This window comes from Argentina silus (assembly GCF_951799395.1).
Source record: "Argentina silus genome assembly, chromosome: 5".
Lineage (NCBI taxonomy): Eukaryota > Metazoa > Chordata > Actinopteri > Argentiniformes > Argentinidae > Argentina > Argentina silus.
The window spans coordinates 3,138,073-3,151,119 of NC_139659.1; the positions used below are offsets into that span (position 1 = coordinate 3,138,073).

At 43.6% G+C, this 13,047-nt stretch overlaps 1 protein-coding gene across 1 annotated transcript; it reads right to left on the minus strand.

Moving 5' to 3' along the window:
• Positions 1-2,733: 2,733 nt before the first annotated feature.
• On the minus strand, positions 2,734-12,347 carry pip5kl1 (phosphatidylinositol-4-phosphate 5-kinase-like 1; the record flags this gene model as incomplete). Its single annotated transcript, XM_083670821.1, has 9 exons — positions 2,734-3,232; positions 3,525-3,687; positions 4,024-4,136; positions 4,231-4,286; positions 5,400-5,434; positions 6,089-6,213; positions 7,397-7,551; positions 7,937-7,987; positions 12,132-12,347. The coding sequence occupies 9 exons, from the start codon at positions 12,345-12,347 to the stop codon at positions 2,770-2,772; spliced, it is 1,377 nt and encodes a 458-aa protein (XP_083526947.1). The 3' UTR covers positions 2,734-2,769.
• Positions 12,348-13,047: the final 700 nt, after the last annotated feature.

A 13,047-nucleotide genomic window follows, 5' to 3' on the forward strand; every position in this document is an offset into this window, starting at 1 on the left:
CCAAAAGTGACGGGACAGATTTATCAAATGTCCAAATTAACTCATATTTGGTCAATAATGCTTTGCATGCAATAACTGTGACCCATTGCCCCACCAGACGCTGGGTATCTTCTCTGGTGATGCTCCGCCAGGTCTGTACTGCAGCCATCTTCAGTTGGTATTTGTTTTGAGGATATTTTGTCTTAAGTCTCCTCTCATCTGGAGATTGACTTGGCCAGTCAACAACTTTCCACTTTTTGGCCTTGAAAAAAAAAAAGTATGATGAAGTGCCATCCAATGAGTTTGGAAGCATTTGCTTGTATTTGGGTTGACAAGATGTTTCTGTACACTTCAGAATTCATCCTGATGCTGCCGTCAGCAGTTACATCATCAATGAAGACAAGTGAGCCAGTTCCAGTGGAAGCCATAAATGCCCAAGCCATAACACCCCCTCCACCATACAGTATTTCACAGATGAGGTAGTATGCTGTGGATGTTGGGCAGTTCCTTTTTTTCTCCACATTTTACTCTTGCCATCACTCTGGTTCATCTTTGTCTCATCCGTCCACAAGACATTTTTCCAGAACTTTTTTTCCAGGCTCTTTTAAGTACTTTTTACCAAACCGTAACCTGGTCATCCTTTTTTGGGGAAACTAGTGGTTTTCACCTTGCAGTGTAGCCTCTGTAGTTCTGCTGGTGAAGTCTTTCGCGGATGGTCGTCTCTGACACATTCACGCCTACCTCCTGGAGAGTGTTCCTGATCTGTGGGACAGTTGTTTTAGTTTTTTTCTTAATCATAGTGAGCATTCTTCGGTAATCCACTGTAAAAGTCTTCCTTGGCCTACCAGCTGTTTGATTTCTGAGCTCACCAGTGTTTCTTTCCTTTTAATGATGTTTCGTTGATTTTGGTAAGTTTAAGGTTTTAGCTATGATTCTACTCGATTTTTTACAGCTTCATAATGGCATAATGGCTCTTTGGTCCTCATGTTGACAGACATCAATAGCAGATTCCAAAGGCAAACACAAAGCCTAGAATCAATACTACATTGAGAGCTCTCTTATACCTGCACAAATGATGTGACAGAACACACCTAACAAACCAGAAACACAAGTCAAGCCAATTGTCCCATCACTTTTAGGTACCCTGAAATTGGGGAACTATGCATAAAAAGTGTTGTAATTCCTGAATGGTGAAACCAATATGTACACAAATACCATCAAATAAAGGCAGAGAATCTGTACTTTAACCTCACAGTTATGGTTTGATTTAAAATCCAAACTTCTGGACTGTAGAGCTTCACTGTCCCATTACTTATTGCAGAGCACTGAATTATATCTACCGACAGAGAAAATCATAGATCGTTTTTATAGTTAGTTTTATAGATAGTTTTTATTTCTTCTTATACAATATTCCCACAGTTTTGGTGCTTTGAGCTGAGCAAAACAGACTGCTGCACGTTGTCCGCTCACCTTTTGAACGGAAGACGGGGTAGGAAGGGAGGAAGGGAGAAAGGGAGGAAGGGAGGAAGGGAGGAAGGGTGGAAGGGAGGAAGGGAGGAAGGGAGGAAGGGAGGAAGGGTGGAAGGGAGGAAGGGTGGAAGGGTGGAAGGGAGGAAGGGAGGAAGGGAGGAAGGGTGGAAGGGAGGAAGGGAGGAAGGGTGGAAGGGAGGAAGGGTGGAAGGGAGGAAGGGAGGAAGGGTGGAAGGGAGGAAGGGTGGAAGGGTGGAAGGGAGGAAGGGAGGAAGGGAGGAAGGGAGGAAGGGTGGAAGGGAGGAAGGGAGGAAGGGTGGAAGGGAGGAAGGGTGGAAGGGAGGAAGGGTGGAAGGGAGGAGGAAGGCACGCTGTCCAGTATACTGCTCTGAACCAATCATTCTTCACAGAGTAAGGTTTAGTCTGACTACTCGGCACACCGCTAGTCGTAGCTAACAATTCATTAAGTATAATTACTATTTTGAATTAGTTAGGTAAACTTGGTGGGACCACCAAGTGAGGTAGACCACCCTCTCTGTTGCATTTGACCTCTTGATAAACAAATAATCTGGCATGACTCTTATGCAAATCGAAAATAATAATCATGCCACAATGGTAAAACCTTGAAAACTGCATCATTTTGCAATCCCCAGAATGCTTTGCAGCCATTCATTCCCTGCATACTTGAACTAAGATTGTTAGAAACCGTTTGTATTAATGTTAATTTGTTATTAACACAGTCCACATTCGTTTCGTCAGTACAATGAGAATTTATCTGTTCATAATTTACAAATGTTAACTACTACATTAATTAAAGTTAATTCATGTACCCTAATTGTAAAGTGTTACCAAATAATATAGATAAAACAATATCTCAATGTCATATTTAAAACAGAGGGCCTCTCAAACTTGGAAGATGGCTGAGCGAGGTGAAATTAAATATATGTTCAACGCGTTGATATATAGCACTTGATTCGATGTATGGTACCATTTGCTTTTTTACTTAACACTAACCTACTGTAATAGTAACACGTAAGGAGAAGCCATTTCTCTGCTGCAACTGTTAACATCAATGCTGTATTTTTTTGTTTTGGTCTGGACATATGAGGAGTGGAAACATGAAAATAACAGCACCATAGGAGTGGTCAATCTGAAATTACAGCATAGCTTGATGTCTCTGGTCACTTTGCCAGTCTTTTGGTGTGTGCATGTGTCTGTGTGTGTGTGTGTGTGTGTGTGTGTGTGTGTGTGTGTGTGTGTTTGTGTGCGTGTGTGTAGAGTGCCTAAAGCCTGGATTCTCGGCCTCCCCCTCTTTTGAGTCTACTTGGTATGGTCCTGTACCCACTGGCAGAGCCTAAGGCAGTAAGCGGGGGGGCTGACAGTGGAGAATGTCTGCCTTGGGTGCCGGAGCCTCTTCCACAGATGCTCCAGCCTCTTCTTGAAGCCATAGACCGTGAAAATGTCGATGATGCCCACAAAGTAGCGCTGTTCTGGCCCGTCGATTACGTGCAGCGGATTCTTGAAGTTGGGCAGCAGTCGGCGGTTCTGGGCCTGGAAGTCCTGCAGCTCGGCCGAATCAGTGGCCATCCCCACAGGCTGCTCCGCGCAGGGTTTCCCAGCAAGGGCACTACCCAGGTCACTTTCTGCTTGTGACTCGGCCCCGGGGCGTCTCCCTGTGCTGCCATCTGCCTCAGGCACCAGCAGGGCTGTGTCCTCCTCCAGGACCGTCCCCGGGACAGAGGGTGCACCGATGTGGGTCGGGCTTGAGCCTGCGTTCACTGACCTGGAAGGTAAAAGTGAAGAGGTTAAAGAGCCAATGCCTCTGGTCACTATTTAACGTAAGTCCTCCCTCTGGTGGTGAATACTATAATAGCATCAAGAAAACAAGGACATGAGAAGAGGCAGTTGATTCAAACAGTTTGAATGCTGGTGTAGGACTACGTTCATGTAGATACATTGAAGAACACATTAAATACATTGTAGAGCCAAAAGTAGAAAAAATGCTTCACTGTCCCATTACTTACGCAGGACACTGTATAAACATCAAAGAAAAAAATGAATATTACAGCACCCACTTTTTGGTACGCATGATGAGGGTGGCGAAGGAGAGACACTGTTGGCGTTCGTCTTGGTGCAGGGGCTGCTGGGCCAGCAGCAAGCTGTAGTCCAGCACGTTGAGTCTCTGCAAGAAGGACGTGTCGATCTCCACTTGACGGAGCAACCACGGACGCTGCTGGTCTGTCAGCACAAAAACACACACACACACACACACACACACACACACACACACACACACACACACACACACACACACACACACACGCAGGCACAAGCACACTTTCAATAAGCTGCCACAAATTCAGGAAATCAATAGTGTTACAGGAAGGAGCCCAGGAGCTAAGGTGAGCAGCTAAAGTTTATGTGACAACCAGAGAAACAGAATTAACTCCATGGTCACAACACCGGGTAATACTTCACAGTGCAACAGCACTAGTAGTCGTACAGCATCGTCACTCTGCCACACTATTACTTGTATTATACTATTCTAATGACAGTGTCGCTGTATCCTCTCACCCAGAGTGATGTGCTGGCCCTCAAAGTTCAAGTCCTTCAGGACCACAATGACCTGGCTTCCCTCTGGGGCCGGCTCCGTCCATCGGCTTACCTCACAGCCCTTGATGTCATACCTGCAACAGCAGAGGTCAGAGGTCAGAGGTCAGAGCCGGTCAACCGTCAAACCCACTCTTCTACACTGAGAAATACTCAAAGAGACCGGCTTACCTGGCAGTGATACGGTCATCAGGGTAAAAAACACTCTGCATAACAATAAAGTATTTCTGTGAAAGACAGGAGGCAAGGCGTGAAAAAACGTTTTGGAAAAGTACAGTATGCCTCTATTTAAGAAATGATAAGGCCATGTTTACCATTCATAAACCCCTTATATACCAACATGGGAACCCAAGAAAAATCCCAGTCTGTTGTTTAGTATGAATGGTAGAAGGGGGGAATGGCATGCTCAAGTCATTAAAAAAAAAACATCCTAAAGGTGCAAGGTCACAAGGGCATACTGTCAAGAGGTAATTAATGTATACTTCCAGCAGCGGTCAAACAAATAAAGATTTTTTTTTTGTATTAATGGGTCATCAGACCCGGGAATGCTATCAGTGTCGGGATCCAGGTCAGGCCCTGGTAACTCTCTGGTTTTCCTCTGTGAAAACGGGGAACACAGAACAGTCCATAAATGGAGATTATGGCCACACCTTCACCAGGCGTAAAACAACAGAAACTATTCAAGGTCCCAACAAGATGGCTGCATGCTTAAGACCACCTGACCTGTGACATCGTTCACCTGTGACTCGATCATTATACTCATCTTCACGACCTCAGTAAACAAGATCAACTCTGGTGTCCTACTACTCCTTTCCAGCAGAGGTCAATGAAGAGACCCTGTTGCAGCAGAGTGCACAGACAATACTAATGCATACAGGCTTTTAAAAAAAAAAAAAAAAAAAGATTTCCTTTCTCTAGCACTGTGACTGCCGATGGCACTTGTTCTTATGGATGGTTTTACTCACAATGACTGACGTATAGTCGATTCACTTACTTAGACAAACGTAAGTTGCTTTGGATAAAAGCGTCTGCTAAATGACTTAATGTAAATGTAAGCTGGTTAAGGTATGTTGATCCTATTGGCTGATTGTTGAACACATGGCTTGACAAGGTACTATGTTGACCTCTTGCTGCTGGGGTTTGAAACTACAGCTTAAAAAAAGTCCAAAACATTCTCCAGGCAGTATGCATGTGCCTTGCAGACCCGGTACTGAGGTTGTTCTATATAAACTGGGCTAAACCAGGCAATTATTGGGTTCCCAGGATAGGAGATTAGGAGAACGCCTGAGTTCCAAATCTGATGTAAAAGCAGGTTTTGTGTGTAAAATGGACTTAAATACCTTTCGCTTGTGAGGAATTTTGATCCTGTGGACACCTTGTGAAAAACAAAATGTAAACAGAGTGTTATGCAAAGTCTTATGGAAAGCTATTGTGAGAGTGCTTCAAATTCAGGTCAATGACTTTAAATACTGATAGCTTAAAAAAGGGTTAGGGTATATTATCAAAAAGCTGCATCCCATGCAACTTAAGCAAGGTCAACCTTAAGATTTATAGGATGTTTGGAGTGTTTAGCTTACAATATGAAAGAGCAGTATCAACTTTAAAAAGCTTGTAGATTAAAACATATCGATGTCAGCAATCAGCTGCATCCATGCAACTTTAAGTTGCAATCTGTAATTCAAACAACAAAAATGCTCTCCGCCACTTTTTTGGTAAACAGCTGAGGGATGGGGCTGGAGAAATGTAACTAATCTTAAATGCATAGACGAAGCGATGGATGCTGGGACTGACCATCCATCCATGAGATCAAAATGATACTTTTAACCATGTTTTGAAGCTATACAGTGTTTGTTTACAATTGAGCCTCACCTAACCACACAACGTTTATGCTGGACCTGGGTTTCAACACCCAAAGCCTTTCACAACACACAGCACAACAGCCAGCGGAGCAAGAACGACAACAAACAACAACCGTGACCACAGTCAGTACGTCGGTGCGTCCACGCTTGATTGCATGCATGTATCCTACCCAGGAACTTGACAAGTAGAGAATGGGGATATTTCTCCAGGTGCTCCATGTAGATCTGCAGGTTGGAGAGGAGGAACTGGACCTCTCTTTTGTTCTGGGTCTTCAGGAAGAAACGCTTATCATTCCTGGATAAACACAGGAAACAGTAGCACAGATGAACACTGGTGATGAGTTCAAACATGTGTGTGGGTGTGCGTGCATGTGTGGGTGTGTGTGTGTGTGTGTGTGTGTGTGTGTGTGTGTGTGTGTGTGTGTGTGTTTGAGTGTGTGTGTGTGTGTGTGTGTTTGAGTGTGTGTGTGTGTGTGTGTGTGTGTGTGTGTGTGTGTGTGTGTGTGTGTGTGTGTGTGTGTGTGTGTGTGTGTGTGTGTGTGTGTGTGTGTGTGTTTGAGTGTGTGTGTGTGTGTGTGTGTGTGTGTGTGTGTGTGTGTGTGTGTGTGTGTGTGTGTGTACATACAGTACAGTATGTTTAGATTATTAGGATCCCCATTAGCTGCTGTATATGCAGTCGCTACTCTTCCTGGGGTACGGAAGACAGACAAAACAAAACAAAAATACTTCTATTATTTATACATATTAATATTCTTATATACAGTACAGTTACATTGGATCTCTAGAAAGAGGAGAGGCGTTGTGATATAAGAGGTTTTGCTTGACTATTAGGTAGTGGAATTACTATGGCTTCCTTCCATGCTCCTTCAGGATTAAAGGTTAAAGACATGGCGAATACATTTACATTTACATTTATGGCATTTAGCAGACTCCTTTATCCAAAGCGACTTACGACAATACATTTGTTTAAGTCAGTGAATCATCTATCCAACAATCATCATAAGACAAAGTAATCAATGCTCACACCAGGGGCCATCGGCAGTTGTAATGCCAGTAGGCTATTTTTTTTATTTTTTTTATTTATTTATTTAAATATATTTTCTTAGCAGGAGAGAACTTGTTCAGGGGGGTAGTGGGGGAGAAAAGGTCTCGGGGTTGGGGTTGGAATTTGGAGGCATTAGCTTGTGCTCGAGCAGACAAGTTTCTGTACACTTCAGAATACATCCTGCCAGGGCGCTTAGTGCGCTTACCACGTAACCACAAGGTTCCTGCTTCGATTCCGACCCTCGACCTATCTTGCATGTCATCGCTCCTCTCTCTCACCCATCCTTCCTGCCAACCTCTACTGTCTCTGTCCCAATGAAGCAGAAATGCCCTAAAAACATATTTTAAAAGAATACATCCTGCTGCTGCCATCAGCAGTTCCGGTACATCATCCATTAAGCAGCTGTGCCCAGAAAAGATCTCTGCTGACTCACGTGAGGAAGAAGTCAGCCTTGCTCTTGGAGTTGCTGATGAACTGCAGGTAGAAGCCGTCGGAGGAGAGGGCGTGTTGATACTCCTTCTCTGTCATCCCCAGGGAGCGCCGCAGGCTGGCGAACACCGGCCCCGCAAACGTCTCCATTCTGAAGTCCTTCAGAGACACAGAAAGAGGGAGAGCGAAAGAGAGACAGAGAGAAATAGAGAGAGAGAGAGTTGGAAAAGCAAAAATACTGTTCCCTCGCAGGCTAAAATGACAACTAGTGATGTACATTTAAGAACATTTTTTAGAAATTGTACAATGGCTTATTTTTGCGGACAGCAGTGTTCTTGGACGTTTGGCTAGAAGGCTATTAATATTATTACATTAAAAAAGGGGGGGGGGGGCTTGCTATGCCTTGCACCTGTACACATGACAGGCATGCCCCCCCCCCCCCCCCCGTGGTTCACAGAGTAAAGCTAAGACTTAAATACAATCATTTCTCTTCCGTGTGGAAGTGGCTGCAACTGAATGACATTTCTGAAAACTATCAATTCACCTTATGTATTTGAGTGACTTCCAATCTGAAATCATCTTCAGACAATTCATCCTAAAACAAAACAAAAACAGTATTAATTAATTAATTAATTCCAATCTGAGAGGCTTGAACCTCTCCTCAAAAAAATACTGAGAAAATGAAAAGTTGTTAAGTGAGCGTCAGATAGAGCTCCAGCGGTTGCCAAATCCTCTCCAGTTACAACACTCCAAAGACAACATCTTTTTTTATTCATGACATCTAAATATGGCAACCTATTTAGATTGGTGGCATTGGAATTGTGTGTGTGTGTGTGTGTGTCTGCGTGTGTGTGTGTGTGTCTGTGTGTGTGTGTGTGTGTGTGTGTCTGCGTGTGTGTGTGTGTGTGTGTGTGTGTGTGTGTCTGCGTGTGTGTGTGTGTGTGTGTGTGTGTGTGTGTGTCTGCGTGTGTGTGTGTGTGTGTGTGTGTGTGTCTGCGTGTGTGTGTGTGTGTGTGTGTCTGCGTGTATTGTAAGTCTAGTTGAGGGAATCAGTGAGTAAGAAACAACAGCCGGGACATTCATGTATCAAACTGCTGAGTCAGCAGGCTACATTTCAATAGGACTGGGGTTATCTGGCATCACGTGTGTGTGTGTGTGTGTGTGTGTGCGTGTGAGTAACTCCCTTGTGACCTGTCATTAATTATGGGAGCATCACCACAAAATGCCAATGTATAAAGGATACTGCATACCTGCATTACCATTGACTTATGACTTATGTGAGTCAGACACCCGAGATACACTCAGTAGGTACAAAATAGGGAAAAAACATTTAGAAACGGATGAGGGATTGTCAGAATTTGTGCAATAATATGGGTTGCAAAGAAAGCGAATATTCCCGGTTCAATTTCAGGGAAACATCATTTTATATCTTGATGCTTGGGTATTTAACCGGAATTTGGGGAATGTTCAATACATTGTCTGAAAATGAAATACACTGATTCAAGATTTTTCAACACTGATCTACACAGCCTACTTAACTCCCTTTAACTCCTACTTTGCTAATGTCCACTTTGAAGAGATAATAATCTTTGTTCTTTGTCTACCTGCTACAATGCTGTCTCTAAAACTATCATTTTCAAATCAGCAACATGAAATTGTCTATTGCTTGACAAACTGCGGTAAATTAGGTTTCTTGTACTATTTTATTATTGAGAAACATGATCATAAGCTTCATGGTAGAATATTGTAATGGCTGAAATCAATCAAACATTCTGAAACTGTCCTGTTTTATCTCTTGACACCAGAAACATTGAAGAGTTTTGGACATATTTGTTTGTAAAGATAAGATCTCATTTCTTTATTTTATATATTTTGCAGTGCCTTAAAAAAGTATTTACCACTCTGAAATTGAAATACCTAAAATGTGGATGTTCTCCCACTAATCTACACAGACTACTGCACACTTTAAAGGCAAAAGAAGAATGTACAAATAAAAAACAAAGAAGGCCAGATTGCATGTGGTATTATTTCTGAAATATCCCTTTTATTACTCAACCCAAATGGGCTTCTTGTGCAACTTGTAGGAAGGAAATGTTGAGAGAGAGTACCACAGCAAAGGGGTTGTTTACTCATGGAACTAAAGTGTCTCTATTTTTATTTCTGTCTGGCCTGGTCCCAGATCTGTGTGCTTTACCCAATGACAACGACAGCCAGAAAGGAGTGCAATCTGGGACCAGGCAACTATCACTCCCTCCTACAGAGGCCAAGTTCTTCCTACAGAGACCAAGTTCTTCCTACAGAGGCCAAGTTCTTCCTACAGAGACCAAGTTCTTCCTACAGAGGCCAAGTTCTTCCTACAGAGACCAAGTCCCTATTGGCTCTGGCTCTGACATAGGCATGTGTTTTGTTCCCCTCCTCCTCTGTAGGGACAACAATGATGGTGTTTGTCAGACAACCCCTGCCTGCCTCGGGAGCACTGAGAGAAAACAGCCTCTCTGTGCATGCTAAACCAAGCACAAGCTAAGCCAAAGTCCATCTCTCTCCCCTGGCTCAGCAATAGGCACCATTCCAAACCAGACACTTACTCCCTTGCCCTCTGCCCTTTCTGGGAATAGGTGTGAGCGAAATTCTAGCATGTCAATCTTGCCTTCCAATGGAAGGTGAGTGAACCTAATGCCATGTTTTCTCCTCAAATCCACAGAGGTAAGACAACTAGGGGAGAAGGGAAGGGAACAGGTTTTCAGTTTGGAACTGAGTCTTAGCCTGGATTCGTGTGAACAAAATGACGTATTTGCGGAGAAAACTTACAAGCCCACCACCATCTATGATTGGTAATAAGAAGCGAGGGTAGGGTTTTGTAGCTGTTGCTATTCCTCAACCACAAACAACTATGGTCCTCCTGTGAGGATTTTACACTTGAGAGGTGTTAAAGTAATCTCTATGGCCATGTGCTCTTCCTCCTCCTCCTCCTCCTCCTCCAAAAACAACATGTGTACCCACCTCTATGAAAGAGACTGAATATACGTCCAATGTCTCTGCCTCTATCTGGTACGTTTGTTTCCATCAGAGAGTACACAGGATGTATGTAGCCCACAACACCTGATTTGCGTACACTACCAGATCATTTTACAGAAAATTACCGTATTCTTTGAAATGTTTTTTCAATTATTTTAAATAATAAGAAAATGCCAGTGAAAGTACAGAGAAACCTTAATTTAAAACGTTCCAATTTAATAATGACTAATGACAATTAATTACATTTGTTGCTATTTTAAGGGAATTCATCCTGGTTGTAGTTGTAGTTTGAAATAGAAAACATGACATCCAATTACAACAATTGGTCATTGATTAGTGCCTGACCAAACACTCCACCAAAACACATGAACATGAGCACTGAATACAGCAACACAGTTAGAATCAAACTAAAACCAACAAGCGCACAAACCTTACTACAAATGTTCCTAAGTTAACAGGGTTGTTTCAATTTGTACAGCACATATGTACAGTGCAGGTCAGAAGCCCATGGGCCTCGCTTGGCAGTTGACCTGCTGCAAGAGTTACAGAGTTGAATGTTAAGTATGTCATGTCCCCCTCAACCGGGTCCAGTGGTCTAGCACCGCGGCCTACAGAGCACACGTATGCCCATGGGTTGCTAGGGCCTCATTCCTTCTAATAAAACACACTTCTAATATACTTAATACTATTTGACAGTCGCTTTGAGTATAACCTTGTCCCCAGGCGTTTGTGCACGGCGGACATGAGCCTGGAATAACAATGACTCAAACCTGGCCTTAGTTAAAGTACACACGTATGCCCATGTCGGCAAGGGTTCAAATCAGGTCCATACCCTGCTGACATGTCCTCTCGTCCCTTCTTTCCTGTTTCTCTCCACTGTCTCTATCCAACAAAAGATGAGAAATTGAAGAGTGCGACTGTCCCACTCAAAAAAATAAAAAACGTAAAAAAAATACATAAAGGTTGAATTAAAAATGACATAAATACCACAGATTTTTATGGAATCTTTTTTTTTGTATACACAGAAATATGGTAGTGACACATTCCTAACACACTTTTAATATACTTAATACTATTTGACAGTTGCTTTGAGTATAACCTTGTCCCCAGGCCATTGTGCACAGCGGACATGAGCCTGGAATAACAACGACTCAAACCTGGCCTTAGTGGGAGTGAATTTACTGAGTAAAGTATTTGTTATTGTTTGATTTCAGTGAATCACATGGCTGTGAGGCGTAGCTCTGAATCAGAAACGTGTGATGCGCAAGCAAGGGGGGGGGGGGGGGGGGAGTACTGGGAGATGATTGACACAAAGTAAAGCCAATGGCTTTATGCGCCGTCCGTTTTCATCACTCTTTCTATTGGCTTAATGAAGGCCAAGTGTGACGTGTTGGTCCACCAGACCTTTCGCGCATTTGGGATGACTAAGATTGCATTGTAAGTGTGTTGAAAGTACTTCTGAGATAATCTATTATAGCCATACTTAAATATGAATTAGGAGGGGTCAATGTAACGTATTTCAAGTAAACTTAATATACTTAAAGGAGCAGGGTGTAACGTTGTTGGGAATCTGCCACCTCTCCTCCCCCCCCTTAAGTGTTGCCCTAAAAGTGTGCAATAGGCTGTGTATATCCTGATCATTTCCAAAAGTACAGGCCAATTACCAATGAGGGGAATTTCGTAGCTTCATAAGTGAGTAATGTCTGGCCCACGTTCAGACTCACCGGTGGAGGGTTGTCAATGGTGTTCTGCACAGCCGCCAGGAGGCCCTCCTTCATCATGCAGGTCAGGCTGTAGAACTCGTGCTGCGGGTCGATCTCAAACAGGCCCAGGAGCTTCCACTGCTGCCTCAGGCCCCCCCACATCCGCCTCTTCACCGTCCGGGAGCGCTGGGGAGCCCCCGGCCCCCCCGGCCCCCCCCCTGGCCCAGACATCTCCATCTGGGATACACACGCACACACAGAGCAAGGCAGAGACAGAGACAGAAACACAGACACACGCACACGCGCACGCACGCACACACACACACACACACACACACAAACACACACACACACACACCTTTTTAAAGAGTGAATGAGTGCTCCAGCACCAGCACGGTTAGCATTGTATAGACTACTGGAGGTCTCAGCTCTGATTGTATTCACTGTACAAAGGAAATACAAGTACTATCTATTATCTCCTATTAATATACATAGGTGGCAGTGTGTTGCTGTGCAAAACAGAGTGTTACCACAACAGTCGTTTCCTTGACAGAACTGTGAAGCGCAAAAACATTGTGGCTTTATGGGCCTGAGAGAACGGAAGCTTTTTTTTGCCTTGTACAGTTCTACCACCAAAAACATGTATTTCAAGTGGTGGACAGGTGGTTAGGACGAGCAGGAAGTGTAGCCTCCCCACTCCCTCATGTGCGGTATGTAAATATCACCTAATGATCATGGCTCAACCAGCCGTCTCCTTGACAACAGCCAGAAGAGAGGGACACGTCTTTTCAAGTCCCTGGATGTTGCTGTCTGCTCTCAATGCACCTCAGATTAAGAGGCCTTGATTTGGAGCAACAATTATCTGCTTGAACCATCTCAAAAAATAACCAATAAGGTTATATAGTTTGGTTTTTAAAGCTTTTCAAGATCGAATCCT